The sequence below is a fragment of the Pseudophryne corroboree genome, chromosome 7 (genome assembly GCF_028390025.1).
Source record: "Pseudophryne corroboree isolate aPseCor3 chromosome 7, aPseCor3.hap2, whole genome shotgun sequence".
In the NCBI taxonomy this organism is placed as follows: domain Eukaryota; kingdom Metazoa; phylum Chordata; class Amphibia; order Anura; family Myobatrachidae; genus Pseudophryne; species Pseudophryne corroboree.
Genome location: NC_086450.1, coordinates 176,513,801 through 176,540,188, shown reverse-complemented (window position 1 = coordinate 176,540,188; position 26,388 = coordinate 176,513,801). Strand labels below are relative to the sequence as shown.

General features: G+C 47.9%; 1 protein-coding gene across 1 annotated transcript in view; it reads left to right on the top strand.

The window, feature by feature from the left end:
* Positions 1–26,388, top strand: part of LOC134944878 (unconventional myosin-X-like) — a 271,284-nt gene that overhangs the window by 55,477 nt on the left and 189,419 nt on the right. Inside the window, exon 2 of the mRNA XM_063933792.1 lies at positions 7,115–7,213. Within this exon, the coding sequence (XP_063789862.1) occupies positions 7,115–7,213 (99 nt within the window). The remainder of the gene's footprint in view (positions 1–7,114; positions 7,214–26,388) is intronic.

Here is a 26,388-nt window from a genome sequence, read left to right as displayed (position 1 = left end):
CTAACTGCATAGCAAATTTACTTGGCGCAGTCGCACTGCGGACATTGCGCATTAGCGACTAATCGCTCCGTTGCGAGAAAAAAATAACGAGCGAACAACTCGGAATGACCCCCACAGTGCGATAGGCACTTAACTTTTCTTACTATTTTGACTATATAGTCAAAATCGTAAGGAAAGTTAGTGCATATTGCACCGTGTGTACACAGCTTGCGATGCCGACGCGCGGTCCCGTGGGATCGGCATCGCAAGCAAAAATAGATTGTGCAGGCAAGTCAATTTTGACTATATCGTGTAAAAGATAGTCAAAATTGTCACTTAGCCAAAATCAGTATCACAAGCACAGTCATCTTTGCTTGCGATACCGACTACAGTCCATGTCGCATAGTGAGAATCGGGCATAGCCCAAATCTCACCGTGTGTATGGACCTTAAGAATTTTTTTTTCATTAACAAGACTGCTGCGAACCTATTTGATGAAAGTGCTGTATCCATCTCTATGCAGAGAAAGGGGGAGTGCTCAGCAAGATCCAGGCACGGTGGTTGTTGACACCAGAAAAATGGATGTGTGAGGTGTAAGACTTTGGGGTAAATTTACTACGGTGGGAGTTTTTTTTTTTTTTTTTTAGAACTGGTGATTTGCTTATAGCAACCAATCAAATTCTACATAACATTTATTTAGCTGCTTCTAGAACATAATAGAATCTGGTTGCTATGGGCAACAGCACCAGTTCTAAAAATAAAATGTCACCTTTGTAAATTTACCCCTCTGAACGATTCACATGGAGAATAAACATAGGCTGAAATGAAGTCAGTACAGCTGAACAATGGATAATAGCAACACAATGTACAGTTGTGGCAGCCTTTTATTAACTCTTGTGACGCTGCATTGTTTGTTATGTTATATGTATTGTATTGTATTGTATTGTATTTATGAATATGGATTATTTATACACCGTATAATTCTGCTGACATTTACTCGTTAATAGTTATTAACATTTTTAAAAGGCTTTTGAGCACTACAGTCCTATCATCATGTTTACTGAATTTTTTTTACTATTAACTTTTTTTTGCATATTTAATACTCCTCTTCAATAGATATTAACTTGTAAGTCCAAGAGAATTGAGAAAGCTGATGAGAATTGCATCTATATGTTGAAATTGCAAAATTGCACTTTTGGTAAATATTGTAAAAATTAGTCACAATTTGTAACGGGATCAGTACGCGATACCACCGGACGGAATCCCGGCGGTCGGAATACCGGCACAATCCCGACGGGGGCGAGCGCAACGCAGCCCCTTGCGGGGTTGCTGCACTCGACGCGCTGCGGGCACGGTGCCTCGCTACGCTCGGCACACTAATTTATGCTCCCTCTATGGGTGTCGTGGACACCCACAGAGGGAGAATATGTCGGGATTGTGCCGCAAATTGAGCTTAACGCAGAGCTAGACCTATTTGTGCTCACATAAGGGACGTACATTGGAAGCCTTGCTCTATGCTTGTGTGTCCGATGGACACACAAGCTGATCACCTTAAAAGAGTAAAAACAACACAAAACATACTTACCAGTCCCAGGAACCAGGGATCGGTGCTCCGGTGAACGCTGCTGGGCACGAGGTCCTCCACGTGCTGCGCTGTGACACCTGTGCAGTAAAGTGACGCTGCAACGCAGCAGCTCACTTTACAGCACCGGGGGTCACAGCACAAAAGCAGTATCTGGCGCCTGGAGGCCTCCTGGAAGCAGCGGACATCAGCTCCTTGGACTGGTAAGTATCAATCCCCGGGGTGGGGGCTGTTGGCAGTGCGGGGGTAGTCGCGATGGAGGGGGGAACCCTGATGGCGGCGGTAGCAATGGGTGGCAGCGCATGTGCAGCAGGACATCGAGGTATTTTTAACTAAAAATACCCCAATGATGCTGCGGAGAGGCATCGCATTGACTAATGCATGCGATAATTGATACATCCATGCGATGTACTCAATTATCGCATTGCGAGTTTGACCTATATCACCTGTCATCCGCATCATCAGATGCGGATGGTGATAAATCGTTCCCTTAGGGCCTAATTCAGACCTGATCGCAAAAGCGAAATCTCTCTCTAATGGGCAAAACCATGTACACTGCAGGGAGGGCAGATATAACATGTGCAGGGAGAGTTAGATTTGTTTCTGTGCAGGGTAAATACTGGCTGCTTTATTTTTACACTGCAATTTAGATTTCAGTTTGAACACCCCCCACCCAAATCTAACTCTCTCTGCACATGTTATGTCTGCCCCCCCTGCAGTGCAGCATGGTTTTGCCCTTTAAAGAATGATTTCACTTTTGCGATCAACCCTGAATTAGGTTCTTAATGCAAATGACACAGCACAAACTGTTGTAGTTCACTGACGCCATCAGTCTGTCTAGCACCTTGCTATACTGCAAAGCTTACAATTTATTATTGTTGTTTTGTTTCTAAAATAAGATGAGATTGTTTTAAAGCATCTAGAGAAGGTCTGTGTGTATTCTCGCTGCTGCCCCCACCCTTTCCTACCAGCCATGTCTGTGTACCTGCCTGCAGCTTTCCAGCCTGTACCAGCGTCCCCTGCGGTAATGGAGTGAGACTGATTTACTACAGTCCCTCTGCCTGGAGCACAATTTCTGCTTGATTAGAGCCTCCACCCTGCTTCCTCCCCAGTAGCTCTGTCTGTGTGGTTCTGAACTTCTGACACCTATTAATAGGGAATAATGAGATCACATCCAAGTACTGAACCATCTGTCTTCGATGTTCGGGGAGGGGTCATATAGAGGAATGTGCATTTAGGGAGGTTTAGGAGTGATGTCACCAGTTTCCTTCCCTCAGAACACCTGAGAGGGTTGTGACATTGTTCGTATGTTCCCTGACTGGAGGATGAGTTATGGATGCGGAATTACAGTTACAAGTTCAGTATCCCATATCCAAAATGCTTGGGACCAGAAGTATTTTGGATATCAGATTTGTCCGTATTTTGGAATAATTCCATACCATCATTATGATGGGACCCAAGTCTAAGCACAGAATGCATTTGTTTCATATACACCTTCTACTAACAGGCTCAAGGTTATTTTAGCCAATATTTGTTATAACTTAGTGTATTAAACAAAGTTTGTGTACATTGAGCCATCAGAAAACAAAGGTTTCACTATCTCAGTCTCGCTAAAAAAAAAAATCCGTATTTCAGAATATTCCGTATTTCGGAATATTTGGATATGGGATACTCAACCTGTATTACTATATATTTTTTTTTTATTTTGTTTAGGCTTTCTACACATGTACACACAAATGTATTAGGCGTGTGAAATACCAAGTACGCTGATGGGCAGGGCATAGTGAGATTTCCTCACTATAGTCTTGTTGGAATTTTTCCTTTACTAATCATTCATACTGTAGTAAATTTGTAAAGCCGCAAGTTGTACATAAAGAGATCTGCAATTATTACTGTAGTTACAAAATAATCTTTCAGAATAATGTAATGTAAAATATTACTGTTAATATTATTCTTTATTTACAAAGTACCAACATATTGAAGAGCACTCTATGGTGAGGGGATCATAATATAAAATTAATTATGTACACTATCTTAACTGAAAACATGAATATGTCAAATGACACTGGTGTCTATGCAGGTGGTTGTGCCCTTTACTGTAGGTCACCTCAGCTCGTCATTCATCAGTCTGGTTTTATGTTATGTTATGTTTTATGTAACGCTAAGCAGCCACATTTTATAGACCTCTGTGCCGGCGTGTGCAGGTGCATTAGTCTAATAACTGATGATTTCACATATGCTTATACTGTACATGGAACTGGCCTCTTAGGGAATCTTGATGGAAATGACAAACTGAGGCCATGCCAGGCTTTTGTGATGACTATCTGTAATAAAACTGCTGTTTTTGTGGAGGGATATGTAGGAAAGACAGTACCAGGGACGTGCAGGCAGGGGTGGCATTAATGATTAAAATAATACAAAGAATATACTAATGACACACATTCTGTGTCATTAGTATAAGCTTCAGGGCCGGTTCTAGCCCTTATGGCGCCCCGGGTGAAAAATAGGGGCGTGGCTTCATACAGGGCCGTAGTCACTTGTGCCACCAGTAGCGCCCGCATTTGTGCCCCCAGTAGCGCAGATTTAAAAAATAAAAATAAAAATGAATACTTACAATCCCCGCTCCTGTGTCCCGACCGTTGCAGACCGGCGCCGCTTCTCTCCTCGGATCTATGGGAGAGACGTCATGACGTCTCTCCCATAGCACAGCATAGACACTAGAGGTCAATCATGACCCCTAGCGTCTCTGTGCCAGTCCCACAATGCTGTGCGGTGCGCGATGACGTCATTGCGCACCGCATAGCAAAGGTCCTCTCCACGAAGGTAAACTAGACGGGTAGCGTCTAGTTCCCTTCACTGCGGGGGGCACAGTAGCGGATCTTGCCATGGGCCGGCGCCCCGGGCAAAAGTCCTGCTTGCCCGTGGCAAGATCTACTACTGATAAGCTTACTTTATTTTAATCATTTTCTGATTAAATAACCCATTTAAATATGTTTTTGAGGCACCGAGAGCGGTGCCTCCCATGGCCAATGATAAATGGCCGGAAGCGGGGGGTTGAGCCAAGCAGAGGTCTGTAAAAGCCCATTTAGAAAAAGCAGCAGAAGCGGCACTAGTATAAGTGCCTCAGGGACAGAGACGTGCTTTCAGCTCATAGGAAAGCACACCCCTGTCAATGCAGCCGATGTGATTGGGCATCAGGTGCAGCACTGACAGTGACGGCTGTCACTGTCAGTGCTGTACAGGGAGACCGTGTGACAGTGCTGGTGCCAGGGCTGTCAGGCAGCATGTAAGTGATTACTTTAACACAGACACACTGACAGTTGCTATTTTGTTGTCCAGATCTTTCATTAACTTAATAGCGCCGCACCCACTATTAAGTTAATGGAAACCCTGGACAACAAAATTTTATTCATGTCCCCCCACTCCCTCTCTCCTTTCCTCCCCTAACAAATACTATTTTTTTATTTTCTAAAAACATACAAAGGATTAGCCTGCTGATCACAAGTTTGATGAGCAGGCATCGCGGGCGGCAGCTACCGGCGACCAGTGGCGTCAGATCATGGGCGTTAGCGGGAAGATGCAGCAGTGGTACTCGGACATTCATGGCTGCAGGCCTGGATCCAGTGTTTGTCAGCCATTAATGCAGTTTGCGGAGAATCACCAATTTAAAAAATGGCGCAGCAGATCCATTTTTTAAATCCAAGATGGCCGCCACGAGCCAATCACGGCTCGCCTCGTCATCGCCCTGCCCCCTCAACTGGCTTATATAAGCCAGCGACGAAGCAGTGGCTGTCAGTCCGCCTGCGGGGAGGGAGCAGGCAAGAGCTCCCGAAGATAGAAGACCCCGGAAGCCCTGGGGGTGGCGGAGCCCATAAAAAAGAGCTTAAAGGCCACCGCCCCCAGGTGAAGGTGCTGCATAATAACCTTTTCTAACAGCAGGTATTGTTTTTATTTTAATATTTTCTTTACAGGTGGAATACAGGTGTTAGCGCCCGGGCATGCTGGAACTTGTGGTTCTCCAAGTGCCAGCATGCTGGGGCAGGCTTGCTGGGACCTGTAGGCCGCCTGTAAAGAACAATATTGGCCTACTATTAACCCCACACCCACCGCCACCAGGGGTGTGGGGCATAGCACTGGGCGCTGGTAGTTGCTCAGTAGGGGGGAATCCATTTACATTTTTTGGGGTCCCCACTTTCCGAGGAATTCCATCTCTGGGCTGACTGGTTTAGGGAGTGTTCAATGTTATGGCAGGGGGACCCCATACTGAGGGTCTCCCCTGCTATGGCATTATCCCGCCTGGCTGGTTCTGCGTAATAGAGGGGAACCCTATGCTTTTTTTTTTTTTTTTTCCAACCAGTGTCTCACCAGTCACTGACCTCACCGCACGTCACTGGACAGTACTTATGCAGAGCTGTCTGCTAGGGGGGGGGGGGGGGGTCTGCCTGATGTATTTTCATTTACATTGTAATATAAAAAGGGAGCCTGCACATTAATCTTCTGGTGGATTAGGGGTAGCAGTACTGTAGGCTTAAACCATATACTGTATATTCATGAAAATGCAGCCTATGCCTTTGTTGTGGCACATTTGCTGGCAGCTATTTTGGTTACTCGCTTAGGGTGATATGTACTACAATATGCCCTGGAGAGTCATAAAGTGGAGAGAGATAAACTATGAACCAATTAGCTCCTAACTGTAATTTTTCAAACACAACCTGCAACATGGCAGTTAGAAGCGGATTGGCTGGTACTTTATCTTTCTCACTTTATTACTCTCCAAGGCGTAATACATTTCCCCTGTAATTTCACTAGTTCTGTCTGTTCACTAAGAACTGGTGACATCACATGAGGAACAAAATGGTTACCTCAGCTGGAACCCTTTAGTTGCTTTGAGTGTGACGAGTACAACTTGATGATTTGCCTAAGGAGCTAAGCAGTAGGGGTTAAATGTGTTTGGTGTATGACATAAGGTGTTTTAAATAATTTAAGTGTAGTGTCTGCAGTTTTCTTTGCAAAATCGCTGCACGCTCGGGAACTGGAAGATACTGTAAGAGCATTATTCTCCATTCCTACTTTGCTGGATCTGTGTGTCTGTGACAAGCTGTCCATCATCCTGTCAGTCAGTCCCTAGAGGATGCAATCATTCTAACCGTGTCCTAAAGAGAAAAATATTTCCATTCTTGTGCTCATTGTCCTGGCTGGATTTTGCCAATGGTGACCCCCTGCTATGACACCTCTATGGAATCGGACATTTTTACCCAGAGGACGCATTCCCTGTCCCCTGTGCTGATCCTTTATACTGTTGTGTCGCAGAGCTGATATGAGCTGTATGTCCAAGGAATTAAAATGGTCTCACTATTTGTATGATTTAGCCTCCCACATGCTAACATTTCCAATATTGGGCCTAAAACTGCGTGGCCAGCAGTATATAACAAATGTACAGTATGTGGCAGGGCCCTATAGCATGCTTAACAGATAGCCAGTGCTGCAGGACCACCTCAGGAAATTCACTGTCTTCATCTGCTATTATTAATCTCTCTCTCTGGTTGTTTTCTAGGGAAGCCGCGTGTGGCTGGTCGTGAATGGCAGCTTGGTCCCAGCAACTGTCACCTCCTGCAGCGATGGAGACGTCCTGTTCACCACTGACTATGGGCAGGTAAGTGCAATGCAAAAGGAAATAAGGGCAGTGATAAAACCTCTGTTAATGCTAATTGTAAAATTCACACGGAAAGTACATTCTGAATGTATCTTCTTCCTCATTAATATTAGCATTATTCCAATCTATAATAAATAAGTATAAATATATCACATGAAGAAGCCTGCTTCCTGCAGAATGCAAACAAAAATCCTTAGCAGTCAATTAAAGAATTGCTCCGAGCTGTTGTTAAGCTGCATTGTATATTTTGTTCTACTAGAGTTAAGCTGGCAGATCTCTGGGCGATTACCATACAGTAATTTACAGCATTGGAGATAATGGTGCGAGAGAGCATACATGCTGGCAATTCTGCTATGTATCACTCCATACGCACATAATTGGGCACTGACTTTTCTGCTTGTTATAAACACTGTACATGCACAGATCTACTCTGTATGTAAATAGGAAACTGGTGCTTCCCGCAGAGGATTGAGAAGAGCGACTATGGAAGTTAGCAGTTTTTATCCTATATACTTTTAGAATGCACCAGTGGCAATAATATATGTATAGTAGGATTTAATATGTCCTTGTAATAAAGGGGGGAACACGCAGAGAGATGTATGCTTAATTTCTAAGCAATCTTACTAGATTGCTTAGAAATTAAGCACAGATCTCTCCGAGTGTATGCCCCATAGTGAGCGTTGTGTGATAGATCACTCAGCACACATCTCCCCGTGTGTACCCCCCTTAAAATTCAGCACAGGGCCTATGCCATGTTAATAAATGTTGAGTTCAGATATTATAACTTCAATATTTATTAGGAGAACCTGATCATTATACATATGTAACAGCCCTCGGAGCACTGAGAAGGTGGCGGGGAGTGCGCCACTGCACAGAAGCAGATAATAGAGTGCATTACCACCAAACAGTTACGGCCAACAGTGTACCTGCAGTGATGTCACTACATTGACTTCCTATTCTCCAGAACCTAAAACATCTGAAGGGGGAATTCAATTGTGTAATCGTGCCCGATCTCCCATCTAGAGTGACAGAAGTAAGCGGGCGATATTAAATTGTCCCCACCCCATTATCACGCAATGCGAAAAGTCCCATTTGGGTGCCCAAAGGGGTCACTTTTTGCGCATTTTAGCTCTCTACCCCCGGGGGTAGCGAGCGGGAATGAAATTCTTGCACCCGTTGGCAGCAGCTATTCAAATGTTGCTGTCAGGCACGCGCAGGGACCTGCAATAACATTTGAATATCGCCCTGAGAATGAGTGACCGTATCATTACCACTTGTGCCAGGTAAAAGTGCCCTATTTGATTTGGTAACAGTGGAACAGAGGCTTTACCGTGGCCTTGCCTCATAGCCCTCTAATTTACAGTAGAAGATAGATACTCTCATTTCTAAGCAGTACTTTGTGCTCTAATTACCACAAAATCTAAATTTCAAATCTGGGGCTACATGTAATAGCCTCCGAGTTGCCAGAGATGCGGATCTGCCTGTTTTTTTTTTTTTTTTTTAAAGCAGCAATCATTTACAAGGCAATTAAAAGCAGACTTGCAGACATCCTGCACATCCAGCAACTCTGAGGCTATTACATGTAGCCCCTGAATTACAAGGAGGCAGTATGAACAGCTGTGCCACTATTTACTAATATAATTTCTGCTGCGGGATACACAGGGCTCCACAAGGAAAGACATAGGGGGTGTAGAGTAGGATCTTGATCTGAGACACCAACAGGCTCAAAAGCTTTAACTGTTCCCAGAATGCATAGCGCCGCCTCCTCTATAACCCCGCCTCCCTGCACAGGAGCTCAGTTTTGTAGTTGGTGCCGCAGATAGCAGGCACATAACAGAGGGGCTGCTCTAGGCAGCCCTAAGAAGAGCTTTTTTTGAGAAGAAAAGTGAAGACTTCAAGGGCTGCAGCAGAGTGTACATGTCTAGTGACATTCACTGCTGCAGCTCCATCTCTCCCCAGCGGCGCTGTACACTCCCGAGCCCTGGTTGCCGGGTAACTACAGCAGGAGGCTCCGGTTTTCTTCTGAGTCAGGCACACACAACGGGGGCTCTCCGGGATCGTGTGGCCGCGCTTCGGGAGGTGGTGAGTGGGTCCTGCTCGCAGGACCAGTGCTTTACCGCGATCCGGTGCGGTCGGTGGGAGGCGGGCCGCGCGCGCTGGCGTTGGACACCGTGGCAGTACAGGCCATCCCAATAGATCACCAGGGCATGAGTGCAGGTCAGGTTTTCTCTTAACACCTTTTTTGTGTGTAGCCCGCAGTACCTTGTGGTTTTGCCAGTAGAGGGGATAAGGCTTAGACCTGGAGCACCTACCCAGCCCCAGGGCGCCATTTCCAGCAAATGTTCCCGCCCTGGAGCTGCATATCTGTCTCTCCCTCACTCCCTGTCCGTGTTTGGGCGCCATTTCTCTCAGCTACACTGTTCTTGGGACTGCTTGGGCAAATCCTCCTTTGTAAAGCCGCCTGGTTGACAGCGCTGTGACTTTACATGACACTTAAGTATTCTACATGTCAATTAGACAGTGTTAGTTAAGAAAGAGTGCATTTAGTCAGGGTTCTCTGGTACAAGTACCCTGTGATATACATCCAGTTCTTACTGTGCAGTGTTATATCTATTGACTACATAGCTATATATATAAGCTGGTCCAGTGCAGTATTCTTGTTAGTAATAACCTCTGCATTGTATAACTGTGACTATATGTGTGTGCATTAGCTTGCTGAGTGGTTTCCATTTCGTGTCTCTCACTCAACTTGCTATCCCTATATTCTATAACCTGAGGGGGCTTGGTGCGTCAGGTTTTATTATTATATAGGATTTTCACAAGATATACTCTAATACGTATTTTTCTCTGTGATTTTAGTCACCATATCTCTCCTGTATCCCTGCTTGTGCTGGCTACACTGCGCAGGGGTTTGGGCAAGAGGTATTGTGCTGCTGACAATTGTACTGTGTTACCTGATACTGCAAGTTATATCATGTCTGCTTCTGAAGGTAACGGTTCTGGGGCTGAACACACTGCCGGTGTTGCTGAAGCCACAGATCCATATGAGGAGACCATAGCAGCTGTGGGCTCTGGTTCTGGGTGCTCCTTGCGCCCCAGTGGGACTGTGGCAACGGGGATGCATTACGACCCACCTTGGGCTACTTTCTCCACGCTTCTACATACGCTAGTTACTTAACTAACACCCCCTATGGGACCTCCTATGCCGGTGCAACCGTATGTGGTCCCTGCAGCTAACCCGCCGTGGGCGGATAATTTGTCTGCACAATTGAAGAAGTTGAACCAGTCCTTGACTACTAAAAAGTCTGACCCTCACTCACCTAAGACCAAGGGGTCCGCTAAGCGAGCTCTTATCTCCTCACAATCCACTGCTGTCACTGACACCTCGTCTGATGAAGATGGCGCTTACACTGACCCCACAGATTCTGACACAGATACTGCTGAGGGGGAGGGTAGTTCACATGTGGATGTTCCTGATCTTTTGGAGGCTATTAAGTTGATTTTACAGATTACGGATGAATCCGAGCCATCCGCCCCTCCTAAGAAACCAGATAGGTTCAAGCACCAGAAGGTGGTTAAACAAGTTTTACCTCACTCTGACCACCTAGTGGATATACGTCAGGAAACCTGGGAAAGAAGTTTGTGCCTCAAAAGAAGATGCTGGCTCGCTATCCCCTCGCGCCAGAGCTGTCTAAAAATTGGGAAACGCCTCCTCCAGTAGACTCACATGTGGCTAGGATGGTAGTTTCCTCAGCTCTACCTGTCACTACCGTCACGTCTCTAAAAGAGCCTACGGATAAACGTGTGGAGGGTTGTCTGAAAGCGATTTACAACCTCACGGGTGCTGCACAAAGGCCCACTATTGCAGCAACATGGGCTGCAGAGGCTATTGAAGCATGGGCCCTAGAGTTAGAAGCTGAAATCTCTTCTGACCATGCTTAACAATGCTTGTCATATATTGTCACAGCTTCTCACTATATTAAAGAGGCGGCTTCTGATGCCGGTATCCTAGCAGCCAAGGCCTCTACTACATCAGTCCTGGCTCGCCGGATATTGTGGCTGAGATCCTGGTCTGTGGATCTGGATTCTAGAAAGGTACTCCCTTTCAAGGGAGATATTCTGTTTGGGGAGGACTTAAATAAGATAGTGGCTGACTTGGCTACTTCCAAAACTGCCTGTCTGCCAAGTACCGCTCCTTCTGTGTCGAAGGCTAAAGGTCCGTCCTTTCGCCCCTTTCGTCCTTCAGGTAAAGCAAAAGGTCAGGCGTACAACAAGCAGGCCCGCACTTCCAAACCTGGTAAGCCGAAGCCCAAAAGAGCCTGGGCTACCCGTCAGCCAGCTTCTAAGACCGATAAGCCTGCTGCATGACGGGACGGGCCTCCTCCTGGGGGATCCCAGGGTGGGGGCCGGCTTCTAGGGTATACTCAGGAATGGTTGAAGACCACTTCAGATGCCTGGGTATGGGAAGTCGTCACTCGAGGTTACGCTATAGCCTTCAAAAACAGACCCCCTCATCGATTTTGCCGGACAGACGTCCTGTTGGACCAGACAAAGGCAAACACTCTACATTCGGGGGTACAGACCCTCCTGGATACAGGAGTCGTAGTACAGGTGCATCTTGCTCAGAGGGGCCGGGGGTACTATTCTCCGCTGTTTCTGGTCCCAAAACCGAATGGGTCCTCCCGGCCCATTCTCAACCTCAAGGCATTGAACAGGTTTGTGAAAGTTTCCAAGTTCCGTATGGAAACCCTTCGCTCTATAGTTCTGGCCTGGGGACTACATGGTCTCCCTGGACATACAGGATGCTTACCTGCATATTCCTATTTCAGTGTCACATCAGCAGTACCTGAGGTTTGCGATTGGCAACCTCCATTACCAGTTTTCGGGCGTTACCTTTTGGTTTAACTACAGCTCCGCGAGTCTTCACCAAAGTTATGGCGGTGATGACGGTGGTACTGCGCCGTCAAGGGGTCAGGATACTGCCGTATCTGGACGACTTGTTAATCCTGGCAAATTCCCCAGAATTTTTCCTACGTCATCTGGATATGACTGTCCGGTTTCTACAAGCCCACGGGTGGCTCATCAACTGGAAGAAATCCTCCCTGGTCCCTGCTCAGAGCATGGTGCACCTGGGAGCGCTATTGGACACTCACAACCAACGGTTGTTCTTGTCTCAGGAGAAAGTCCTGAAGCTTCAGGACAGGATTCATTGCTTCCTTTCTCGTCCGCAAGTGTCGGTACATTCGGCGATGCAGGTGCTGGGCCTCATGGTATCAGCATTCGACATGGTGGAGTATGCTCAATTCCATTCTTGCCCCCTCCAGAGGCTGATTCTAGCCAAGTGGGACGGCCTGCCTCACCGGATCAGGTCTCACATGATCTCATTGACTCCGGAGGTCCGTCTGTCGCTGCACTGGTGGCTCCAGGACCAACGATTGTGCAGGGGCCGTCCCTTCTGGATATCCGACTGGGTCCTGTTGACGACAGATGCCAGTCTAAGAGGTTTGGGCGCAGTGCTGGAGCAACACTCCCTTCAGGGTCAGTGGACCAAGGAGTAATCTCTCCTCTCGATCAACATTCTGGAATTGCGGGCGGTCTTCAATGCGTTGACCCTGGCCCAGCATTTAATTCAGAACCATCCTGTTCAAGTACAGTCGGACAGCGCCACCACAGTGGCTTACATAAACCATCAAGGCGGCACTCAAAGCCGTTTGGCAATGAAGGAAGTCTCACGGATTCTACATTGGGCGGAACGCCATCTACCGGCCATATCGGCAATATTTATTCCGGGAATTCTGAATTGGGAAGCGGACTTTCTCAGTCGTCAGGACGTACACGCCGGAGAGTGGGGCCTCCATCCAGAAGTGTTTCAACTCCTAGTGGAAAAGTGGGGCCTTCCAGACGTGGATCTGAAGGCGTCTCGACACAACCCCAAGTTCCGGTCTTCGGAGCAAGGACAAGGGATCCTCAAGCAGCATTCGTGGATGCGCTGGCGGTGCCATGGAGGTTCGGCTGCCGTACGTGTTCCCTCCAGTGTCACTCCTGCCCAGGGTAATTCGGAAGTTCAAGCAAGAAAGAGGAATTCTGCTTCTCATAGCTCCAGCGTGGCCCAGAAGGCACTGGTTCTCAGACCTGCAGGGCCTATCGTCAGAGCGTCCAATTCTACTTCTACAACACCCAGACCTCCTCGTTCAGGGCCCCTGTGTCTACCAGGACCTAGCCCGGCTGTCTTTGACGGCGTGGCTCTTGAAGCTTCCGTCTTAAGGGCTAAAGGGTTTTCTGAGGCGGTCATTCGAACTGTGTTGCGAGCCCGGAAACCGGCTTCTGCTTGGATTTACTATAGGGTCTGGCATTCTTACTTTGTTTGGTGCGCATCTAACGATTATGACGCTTCCAAGTTTAGTATAGCCAAGTTGTTGGCCTTTCTTCAGCAGGGCCTGGACTTAGGCCTGCGTTTGGCCTCCCTCAAGGTTCAAATATCTGCCTTGTCGGTGTGGTTTCAGAGAAAGATTGCGACCTTACCTGATGTGCATACCTTTACTCAGAGTGTGTTGCGTATCCAACATCCCTATGTCCCGCATGTGGCTCCTTGGGACTTGTCGGTGGTTTTGGAGGCATTACAAGAGTCTCCGTTTGAACCTCTTGGTTCAGCTGATCTAAAGTGGCTTTCCTTTTAAGGTGGTGTTTCTGCTGGCTATTGCTTCAGCTAGAAGAGTGTCGGATTTGGGTGCCTTGTCTTGTAGTTCCCCATATCTGATATTTCACCATGACCGGGCGGTTCTTAGGACTCATCCCGGATATTTACCTAAGGTGGTTTCTTCGTTCCACCTTAACCAGGAGATTGTGGTTCCGGCACTTGTTTCTCCTGATCTGTCTCCCAGAGAGCGGTCTTTGGATGTGGTACGGGCTCTCCGTATCTATGTGAAGAGAACTGCTTCTATTAGGAAATCTGGTTCTCTCTTTGTGTTGTTTGGATTTCACAAACGGGGCTGGCCTGCTCACAAGCAAACTTTGGCCAGATGGATTAGAATGGTGATTGCACATGCTTATGTGAGGGCTGGTCTATCAGCTCCTGCGGCCCATTCTACTCGGTCTGTTGGACCTTCTTGGGCGGCCCGCCGTGGTGCGACCCTTGAACAATTGTGCAAGGCGGCTACGTGGTCCTCAGTGAACACGTTCATAAGGTTCTATGCCTTCAATACTGCCGCTTCCCAGGATGCTTCCTTTGGACATCCCCTATGTCTTTCCTTGTGGAGCCCAGTGTACCCCGCAGCAGAAAATGAGTTTTATGGTAAGAACTTTTCTGCGAGGTACACTGGGCTCCACAAGGCGCCCACCCTGACGCACTTAGCTTCTTTGGGTTGGTATGGCATTAGCCGCTGACACTTCTCCTGTCATGAGAATGTGGTGTATGTGGCTACTAACCGTTGTCGTCTCTTTTCCTGCTACTGCATTGGGCTGGTTAACTAAAAACTGAGCTCCTGTGCAGGGAGACGGGGTTATAGAGGAGGCGGCGTTATGCATTCTGGGAACGGTCAAAGCTTTTGAGCCTGTTGGTGCCTCGGATCAAGATCCTACTCTACACCCCCTATGTCTTTCCTTGTGGAGCCCAGTGTACCTCGCAGAAAGAGTTTTAACAAAGGTAAGTTCTTACCATAAAACTCATTTTATGTATTTATGCCCTATTGTGAGTTCTTCATATATGTAGCAATTCTTGGTCTAAAGTATTGTTACATAGCGCTGGCTATTCGCTGTATCCCTGGCTTTTGCTTTCAGGAAGGAACTGCTGTGAGCTATAAATCCTGGTAGGACAATGCAGCCTAGACGAGAGAGAAGGGGTAACTTTGCGTGCTGCAACTCAGATTATTATTTTTCCTCTTCTCTTTGCTGTTATGTCCTCTAGAAATTTGGCTTAAGCGTTCTGTATCTCATTGATCCTGGACCAGATTTACCATTGTTCTGCCGTGGGTTCCTATTCCTACTCCACTTAGTGCATTTAGTCATTGATTCTGGATAAAAGGCGTAAGTAAGACAGTAGACCAGCTGTTCACAGATGTGAATAATGTTATTGTAAGGGATGTTTCACATTCCTCAGTCAGACCCCTCGTGCTAAGATGTTGTTATTCACAAAAATCTTCTACTAAGGGGGACTTCCAGTCTGCAGTCCAGACACAGGGTGCGTGTGTCCCTATGTATTTTCCGTGGGTGTGAATGCCATCTGCGGGGGTCCTGGGACCGTTATTATAGGCCAGGATGTGGTTACTACAGCAATGGATGAGGCAGAGATCATCACTCTGACAGGATAAGGCTGCTGGAAAATCATGAATTGACAGGAATTGTATGCATTCATTTAGGATCTTCGTTTAAAACGGGATGCAGTCAAAATGCCAGCTGTTGGGATACTGGCGGTCAGTAGACCGACGCTGGAATCCCAACACACGTCATTTTACCGGCGACCGGAATACAGACATACACTCGTAATTCCCTCTCGGTTGGTGGGCCCACACCACCAACCGAGTGGGAATAGACCCATTGCCTTGTGAGCACAGTGAGCCCGTGAGGGGATTCGCTGCCTTGCAGACGGGAATGCCGCTGTCGGGATACTGACAGTCGGCGTCCTATCTGTCGGTATTACATATCAAATCCCTTAAAACAAGTTGTATTTGATTACATACAAAGGTGAATGTTGCTAAACACAAGTTGCTGCATCTGTTTAACATGATCTTCACCTCACTAATCTGCGCTGCTGTTAATGTTTAGATGCCCATGTTTAGGTGCCCGTTGGTCAAGGCCTACCCCCTTCATTTGTTACTGATCTGTGTCCTTTTGATGAATGAATACAGTAAGCGTGCTGCCATTAGTCAAACACACTGAATAATGGATCATTTAGGGGCTATCTGAAAAATCTGTTAGCATTATGGATTTATATTTAGAATTAGAACAGGAAATATTCCTCCTAGAATATTAATAGTTCAGGGCATAGTTGTTGTTCTACTAAACACTAATCCTAAAGTAGTTAGTGAGATTCTAACTACTTATTGGGGGCAATTCAATTGTGGTCGGAGAAGCTTTGTCCGTCGCAAAGTACAGATTATTGGTACTTTACACATGTGCAGGACCCACTCTGTGCATGTGCGAATGGGTCCTGCGATGACAAATGCAGGATGGCATCAGACCGTCAGTGATTGGCTGATGCCATTTGGTGGTGTGGAGGGGATGGCGACTGATTCCTTTTCTCCAAATGGAGATGTGTTGCCACCATTGCAGGGGAGGGAAAGAGGCCAGGATCTCCATCAGGTGACGCAGATTTCCTGTCCTTTAGGTCTAGGTAGCAGCTGCAGCGACTGGCATGTGCAACCCCATAGGTCACCAGGTGGCTGATAGTGTCGGAGATGATTTGATAGTACCTCATAGGATGACTCTTGCTGCATTACTATATTATACCCCTTTCACACCAGCACCTCTGAACACGGGTTTTTAGCACATGAACGCGCCAAACCCGTGTTCATGTGCGGTATGAAAGGGTGCCGGGGTTGAAATACCGGGTCCAGTGACCCGGTATTTCAACCCTGCTCTTGAGCAGGGTTGAACCCGTGTTCAACCAGGCTCACTATGCGGTGTGAATGTGAGTCGGGTCGATGCAACCCAGCTCCCGTTCACTCTGTATGTACGGGCAGCGCTTGGAGATCATGTGAACTCTAGTGTCGTCACCGCTGACGTCAGCAACCCGGCAATATGCCGGGTTGCTGACTGTGGTATGAAAGGCGCCCAACCCTGGAATGTCCCTGCATGATTCCGGGACTGTCCCGCAGTTTTTGGTATGAAAGTGGTATAAGTGCTATCACTGCTGCTTCCATGTAAGCTGCTGCAATAGCAACTCCAACCACATCTGAATGATGACTATGGTGGGGTAGGGATAATATATATTTTTGGGGATAAGATATGTCCCCATAAAGGAATATTTCTCTTCTGTACAGTTTAAGTATTTTATTTACAGCTCTGTTGGGTACTCGTGTTGCCATACCACTCAACTCTTTTGATTTTAGTGTAACGGTCTTAGATTGAGGGCACTGAGTGTCATGCCATCCTGATAGGGATCACTTTGCCCAACAAGTGGGAAGGTTTGATGGTATCTCCCTGTAACTGCTGCTCTGTCTGCATATCCGTGGTGAGCGTGTGCTGGTGTGGGCGACTTAAGAAGTACTAAGCATGACCCTGAGGGTGTGGCCACTCCCTGCTGGGATTTGCTCATGCTCCCTGTCCATGTAATCAGATTTGATACTTCCGTCTTTTAATGCTTGTACTGGCAGGACCAGGATGAGAAGGGGATGCAGTAGTAGACTAGCAAATTGCAAACTGGGACAGACCTGCAAGGAGATGGCATACACCCCTCTCAGCAGCTTGATCACTTACAGATGCCCGAGGGCTGGTGGAAATACACTCTGGCAATAATGGGGGTCAGCATTCATGAACTGCTTCTGATTGGCTGAAGCTAAAATTTTAGAAATGTTTGAATAAATTGTTTGCTGCTTTCATTTACATTTTTTACTTTAAATTGAATGTCAACAAAGTTTCCTTGTGCTGTTGACCTGGTGGGTAGAGATGTATCTACTGTAAGTACACATGATATAAACATGGCATATATACTGAATTGATTGAACAGCTTCCATTTTATATATGGTCCTAGAGCAGAGCTAGGTGCAACATGAGATGCGTCTGACTCTGTATATGAGGGTAAATGCACTATTATTATGTTATGTGTTTTGTTTGTGTCCAACTCTGCATGAGTCCCAATATGTGTAGCCAATATACGTTTAAGGATATATTCTCACAGATGATTATACCTCTGCCCATGGTGTTACCATACACACAGCATTCACTGGTATTATCCCTGGGGGATGCAGCTAATATCCCGAAGGACCGGATCCTGGGGGGTCGATGTACCGACGCCAGAAGCCCGAAGTCGAAATCCCTGAGGTCGGGATTCCGGTGCCTCAATATCGACAGCCGGAATCCTGATCATTCTTCTAGTGGGAAGCGATCGCGTCCTGCCGTAGGAAGTATATGTGTAGGGTTTAGGTTTATGCATTGGAAGGAGGGTTAGGGTTACGTGCAGAAACGGGAAAGGTATGCTTAGGTACCGGGGAGAGAGGGTTAGGTTTAGGCACCTTGAAGGGTAGGTTATGGTTAGGCACCAAGCGGGGAGGGTTAGGGTTAGGCACCACCGTGGAGGGTGAGGGTTAGGTTTAGGCACCCACAAGGAATGGTTAGGGCTAGGGTACTTTCCACGGAGCTGTCAGGATTCTGATGGTCGGGATGCAGCTGTCGGTATTCTGACCGCCGGCATCCCATCCATCGGGATATAATACTGAACCCATCCCTGCAACAGCTTAGACTCCACTATGTCACCTCTGAGACATGGGTGTGTGGTACACAGGAGCCTTTGGGCTCGGGGATCCCAATACTGCACGCCATGTACCCATACACTGTACTTGCCTCTGTACGCCGGGTGTCATCAGCACCATATTCCCAGAGATCTGTGTATGCCATGCTTGCCTATCCTCCTGGAAGCTGCAGGAGACTCACTATTAGAGTAGGTGCATCTCCTGTATACCGTCCACCTTCCTAGTGAAGTAGGCAGGATGGGGAACTAATACTGGGACTCATGTCTGTATACGGAGGGGGCGCAGCTAACTTACGTAAATCAGACTCACGAGTCGTGGCATTTTGGGGCCGAATTATGTGAGAGTGAGAGCCCAGCCCTGTCCCCCGAACTGACCAGCTACAGCTCCTCTCCAGGCTTATCCCGGAGAGAAGAACTTAAAAGGTGGCACGTGTGACCCATGCTCAGTAGAGAAATCTCCAGGAAACGTGCACCAGCGCTGTTTTCCCGGAGATCTGCACATTTCAGTGCCAAAGTCTACTTGGCATGTGCACCAGCGAGAGAGGGGGAGACAACACGGAGGCTGCACATGAGCCTCTCCTGTCTTGAAGTCAGTGGCGGAACTAGCGAGCGGTGGGCCCAGGTGCGACAAAATGCTTTGCCCCCCATCCCATCCAAGTCCACCCCCTCACCCCTGGAGAGGATCTGGTGAGGGGGACCTGCTCAGGGCCAGAGAAATGGGTACCTAGCAACAGTGCCGTAACTAGACATTTTAGCACTGTGTGCAAGAAACTGAATCGGAGCCCCACCCCTGCATGCAAAACAGGGGCAGTGCTCGCCGTAGGCGCGCGCAAAAATACATAATGGCGTGGCTTCGTGGGGTAGAGGTGTGGCCACAAAATAATACCAATTTATAAAACGGTGCACAGTAGTCTCCATTATGCAAATTACTCCGCACAGTAGCACCACTACACCAGGTAGAGACCCTTTTACACCTTATGGCGGACAGATTCCTCTTTTTACACATTACAGCAGACAGCGTCCCCCTTTTTACACATAACGGCAGACAGTGTGCCCTTTTTACACATTACGGCAGACAGTCCCCCTTTTTACACATTGCGGCAAAGATTCCCCCTTTTTACACATTACGTCAGGCAGATTCCCCCTTTTTACACATTGCGGCAGGCAGATTCCCCCTTTTTACACATTGCGGCAGACAGTCCCCCTTTTTGCGCACAAAAAGAAAGAAAGAAAGACAGACAGACCTCGGTGCAGCTTCTGGCAGATCACGATTCCCGGCAGGAGAGAAGGTGGAGGAGGGAGCCGCAGCAGCGCTGTGTTATTGGTTGAGGCGCTGCTGCTGCTGTCCCTCTGCTTCACTATAGGCTGTTCTCGGAAGACAACCTATAGTGAAGCAGAGGGGCAGCAGCAGCAGCGCCTCAACCAGTAGCAAAGCGCTGCTGCGGCTCCCTCCTCCACCTCCCTCCTTCTCCTTACCCCCGTGACCTCTGCGCTCCTCTCCGACTCCTGTGTCCTGCGGGCGGCTGTGTGCTGCGGGCAGCGGTTGCCCGCAGCACACAGCGGCATGTAATGAGTCAGTTTGACTCATTACATGCGTTGGGCCCCTGGACAGTTGCAGGCCCCAGTGCAACACACTGGTTGCACTGGCGGTAGTGCCGCCTCTGCTTGAAGTGCTCCTATGTATTGTAACATTCATTAGACTGTTTGTAATAGTTCACCTAGTATTTCTCTTTTATATAAAATATTTAAGGGGAGATATCGCAAGCCTTGGAGAGAGATAAAGTAGACTAGTTGCCAAAACAATCAATCTGTCATTTTTAAGGACTGTGCTAAATAAATAACAGTTAGGAGCTGGTTGCTATAGACTACTGCTCTACTTGTGCTCTCTCTTAGGGATAGAGAAGTCTATTCATGAAGCGGTGAAGTGTGTGGAGAAGTGAGGAGTTAGTAGAGAAGTTGCGCATGGCAACCAATCAGTGTTGAGGTAATATTTATAAAATGCATTCTATAAAATTAAACGCAGCAGCTGATTGATTGCCATGGACAACTTCTCTACTGGCTCACTTCCCAACACTTTTCACCGTGTCTTGAATAGACTCCTGATTTACTAAAGCTTCTAAAACTGACAAGTGGTTCTATAATTTTCTAAAATGAAATAGAGAAATTATAGATTCTGATTAGTTGCTATGAGCAACACCACTTTTTATTTTTAGAAACTCTAGCAAATCTCCCCCAAGGCTTTGCTACTACCCCCTACCTCTCTCCTTACAGTTTAGCACTGTGTTGACACAGTGCGGTTGTGCCGTGTGTCACCGTTCAGCGGCACCCGCTTGGCCGCTATGTGTGGCCCTAGCCTTAAAGTACTTTTTTGAAGTGAGCAAATACCCATATACAGTATACTACCTGAGTCAGTGCAAATGTGTAGAAGAAGGTTGAACTGATGACACAGTGTCGTCTATTACACATTGCTGAGATCTTCATGATGCCTTCACTTCTGTGCGTGAAATGTGTGTGAAAGGGGTCAAAGGTCAAATAAACTGACTCATTGAAGAATTACTCAATCGGGCTGACTGGGAAAAAGTGAAATTTAGGTCCTCTAATCCAAGAGATTCAATGAAACCATCTCTAGTGGTAGTTCTTTCCAGCTGCTACTGGATCTGTGTATGTTGCACCACAAAGTCGCACGCTATGTCAGTGTAGGATGTAGTTGTGCAATTTTTTATTTTTATTTTTACGGTCATTCCTTGCATGTGCCCCGAATGTGCTTGTAAAGTGTCGCAGTTGTGGTTTCAGAATCACACAATCTGAAATGCGTTTGGTAATGTGCTGATGCTGGAATGTTTGTGTACGCTCGCTCACACTTTAGGCCATACTCAGACGGAAAGTCTGCATCTCCCGAGAGGACTGAGACACCCACTTCTAGTGTCTGTACGTGATTAAATGACATCCTTATATGCTACCATCAGTTGCACCAGCCCAGTGGGAGGTACAGTCTTTCCATCTGACTATGGCTGTGTTTCTGTGAGTGCAGCTGCTTGCTTCGACACGCTCGAGAGACTGTCCAATAACATGATCACTGAATGGGATATTTTTACATTTATTTGTAGTAACCGACCGGGAACCCCCATCGCTTTTCTACAACCATCCGGAAGTGTTCCGTCTCTATTGCGGGGCAGTACGGATGGTGTAATAGTTAGTATTACTGCCTCACAGCACTGAGATCATGGGTTCGATTCCCACCATGGCTCTACCTGTGTGGAGTTTGTATATTCTCCCCGTACTTACGTGGGTTTACTCCGGTTTCCTCCCACAATCCAAAAATATACTGGTAGGTCAATTGGATCCCAACAAAAATTAACCCTCGTATGAATGTGTGCGCGTGTACATGTGGTAGGGAATATAGATTGTAAGCTCCGCTGGGGCAGGGAATGATGTGAATGGGCATATATTCTCTATAAAGCGCTGCGGAATATGTGTGCGCTATATAAATAACTGGCTAGAATAATAATAATAATAATATTGCAGCAGCACCGCTGTGTGTAAGAAATTTTTGCGCATGCGCAGTTGCAAATAATTGGCACGGTGTGTGGCTGTTGATCAGGCCTTTTGTAGTTAGAATGGGCCTGATGCACAGCCGCTCGCCATGCTGTAGGCTCGGTGGTAACCTGCGGTCACCGCGGGTTCTATTCCCACTCTGTGGGTGTCGTGGACACCCACAAGTGGGAATTGTCCCTCTTGGTTGGCATTCTCACGGGGGGCAGGAAGTAGGGGGAGGTGTTGTGACCACGGTCTCCTGACTGCCAGTCACATAACTACATCCCGTTAGAACAAGGCTGTTTCTCTAACGTCCTAGAGGATGCTGGGGACACCGTAAGGACCATGGGGAGAAACGGGCTCCGCAGGAGACATGGGCACTTTAAGAAAGAATTTAGTTCCTGGTGTGCACTGGCTCCTCCCTCTCTGCCCCTCCTCCCTCTCTGCCCCTCCTCCAGACCTCAGTTTGATTCTGTGCCCAGAGGAGCTGGGTGCTTTTCAGTGAGCTCTCCTGAGTTTGCTGATAGAACGTTTTTTTGTTAGGTTTTTTATTTTCAGGGAGCTCTGCTGGCAACAGACTCCCTGCATCGTGGGACTGAGGGGAGAGAAGCAGCCCTACTCTCTGAAGCTAGGTCCTCCTTCTTAGGCTACTGGACACCATTAGCTCCAGAGGGATCGGTACGCAGGATCTCACCCTCGCCGTCCGTCACAGAGCCGCGCCGCCGTCCCCCTCGCAGAGCCGGAAGACTGATGCCGGGTGAGTATGAGAAGCAAGAAGACTTCACAGGCGGCAGAAGACTTCGTGATCTTCACTGGAGGTAACGCACAGCACTGCAGCTGTGCGCCATTGCTCCACACACCTACACATACTCCGGTCACTGTTAGGGTGCAGGGCGCAGGGGGAGGGGGGCGCCCTGGGCAGCATTTGGGACCTCATTCTGGCAAATGAACACATATATACAGCTGGGCACTGTATATATGTAGGAGCCCCCGCCACAGAAATAAAATTTAAGCGGGACAGAAGCCCGCCGCCGAGGGGGTGGGGCTTCTCCCTCAGCACTCACCAGCGCCATTTTTTCTCCACAGCACGCTGAGAGGAAGCTCCCCAGGCTCTCCCCTGCTGATACACGGTAGAAGAGGGTTGAAAAGAGAGGGGGGGGGGCACATAATTAGGCGCAAAAAAGTATATAAACAGCAGCTACTGGGTTAACATTAAGTTACTGTTTTATTCCTGGGTTATATAGCGCTGGGGTGTGTGCTGGCATACTCTCTCTCTGTCTCTCCAAAGGGCCTCGTGGGAGAACTGTCTTCAGAAAGGACATTCCCTGGGTGTTTGGTGTGTCGGTACGCTTGTGTCGACATGTCTGATGTGGAAGGCTATGTTGGAGAGGAGCGGGAGCAAATGAATGTGGTGTCTCCGCCGACGGCGCAGACACCTGATTGGATGGATATGTGGAAGGTTTTTAATGATAATGTAAATTCTTTGCATAAAAGATTAGACAAGGCTGATGCATTGGGACAGGCAGGGTCTCACCACGTGCCTGATCCTATGTCGCAGGGACCGTCGGGGTCTCATAAGCGCCCACTATCCCAAATTGTTGACACAGATACCGACATGGATTCAGACTCCAGTGTCGATTACGATGATGCAAAGTTACAGCCAAAGTTGGCTAAATCACTCCGATATATGATTATAGCAATTAAGGAAGTTTTGCACATCACAGAGGGTTTATATGTATAAGGGAAAGAAACCGGAGGTAGCTTTTCCCCCCTCACACGAACTGAATGAGTTATGTGAAAAAGCTTGGGAATCTCCAGATAAAAAACGGCAGATTTCCAAACGGATTCTTATGGCGTATCCTTTCCCGCCTACGGACAGGTTACGATGGGAATCCTCCCCTAGGGTGCACAAAGCTTTAACACGCTTATCCAAAAAGGTAGCCCTGCCGTCCCAGGATACGGCTACCCTCAAGGATGCTGCTGATCGCAAACAGGAGGGTACCCTGAAGTCCATTTATACACATTCAGGTACCTTGCTCAGACCGGCAATCGCGTCGGCCTGGGTCTGTAGTGCAGTAGTGGCATGGACTGATGCCTTATCAGAGGAGTTTGATACCCTAGATAGGGATACTGTTTTATTGACCCTGGGGCATAATAAAGACGCTGTCCTATATATGAGAGATGCTCAAAGAGACATTAGTCTGCTGGGTTCTAGAATAAACGCTATGTCGATTTCTGGCAGAAGGGTCCTGTGGACTCGGCAATGGACAGGTGATGCCGACTCGAAATGACATATGGAGGTTTTACCTTACAGGGGTGAGGAATTGTTCGGTGAAGGTTTCTCGGACCTGGTCTCCACAGCTACGGCTGGAAAGTCAATTTTTTTGCCTTATGTTCCCTCACAGCCTAAGAGAGCACCGCATTATCAAATGCAGTCCTTTCGTTCACAAAGAAACAAGAAAGTCCGAGGTGCGTCCTTTCTTGCCAGAGGGAGGGGCAGAGGAAAGAAGCTGCACAATACAGCTAGTTCCCAGGAATAGAAGTCCTCCCTGGCCTCTGCAAAATCCACCGCATGACGCTGGGGCTCCACTGGCGGAGTCGGGGCCAGTGGGGGCACGTCTTCGGAATTTCATCCACATGTGGGTTCACTCCCTGGTGGATCCCTGGGCAATATAAATTGTGTCTCAGGGTTACAAGCTGGAATTCGAAGAGGTGCCTCCTCGACGGTTTTTCAAATCGGCCCTACCGTCTTCCCCCCTAGAGAGGGAGATAGTGTTAAATGCAATACAAAAATTGTATCTTCAGCAGGTGGTGGTCGAGGTTCCCCTCCTTCAACAGGGAAGGCGTTATTATTCGACCATGTTTGTGGTTCCGAAACCGGACGGTTCGGTCAGACCCATATTGAATTTAAAATCTCTGAACCTATACTTGAAGAGGTTCAAGTTCAAGATGGAATCGCTAAGAGCGGTCATCGCCAGCCTGGAAGGGGGGATTTAATGGTGTCACTGGACATAAAGGATGCGTACCTTCATGTCCCCATTTATCCACCTCATCAGGCGTACCTAAGATTTGCGGTACAGGACTGTCATTACTAATTTCAGACGTTGCCGTTTGGTCTCTCAACGGCTCCGAGGATTTTCACCAAGGTAATGGCGGAAATGATGGTGCTCCTGCGCAAGCAGGGTGTCACAATTATCCCGTAGTTGGACGATCTCCTCATAAAAGCGAGATCAAGAGAGCAGTTGCTGAACAACGTATCTCTTTCACTGAAAGTGTTACAACAACACGGCTGGATTCTCAATATCCCAAGTTGGTTCCTACGACACGTCTGCCTTTCTTGGGCATGATTCTGGACACGACCCAGAAAAGGGTTTATCTTCCGATAGAAAAAGCCCAGGAACTTATGACTCTGGTCAGGAACCTTTTTAAATCAAGACAGGTGTCCGTGCATCATTGCAGTTGAGTCCTGGGAAAGATGGTGGCCTCATACGAGGCCATTCCCTTTTGCAGGTTCCATGCGAGGACTTTCCAATGGGATCTGTTGGACAAGTGGTCCGGATCACATCTACAGATGCATCGGTTGATCACCCTGTCCCCCAGGGCCAGGGTGTCGCTCCTGTGGTGGCTGCAGAGTGCTCACCTTCTCGAGGGCCGCAGATTCGGCATTCAGGATTGGATCCTGGTGACCACGGACGCAAGCCTCCGAGGTTGGGGAGCAGTCACACAGGGAAGAAATTTCCAGGGTCTTTGGTCAAGTCAAGAGACTTGTCTGCACATCAACATCCTGGAACTAAGGGCCATATACAACGCCCTACGTCAAGCGGAGGCCTTACTTCGCGACCAACCAGTTCTGATCCAGTCAGACAACATCACTGCAGTGGCTCATGTAAACCGCCAAGGCGGCACAAGGAGCAGAGCGGCAATGGTGGAAGCTACCAGGATTCTTCGCTGTGCGGAGAATCATGTAAGCGCACTGTCAGCAGTGTTCATTCCGGGAGTGGACAACTGGGAAGCAGACTTCCTCAGCAGACACGACCTACACCCGGGAGAGTGGGGACTTCATCCAGAAGTCTTCGCACAGATTGTGAGTCGGTGGGAACTGCCACAGATAGACATGATGGCGTCACGCCTCAACAAAAAGCTACAGAGGTATTGCGCCAGGTCCAGAGAGCCTCGGGCAGTAGCGGTAGATGCCCTCGTGACACCGTGGGTGTTCCGGTCCGTCTATGTATTTCCT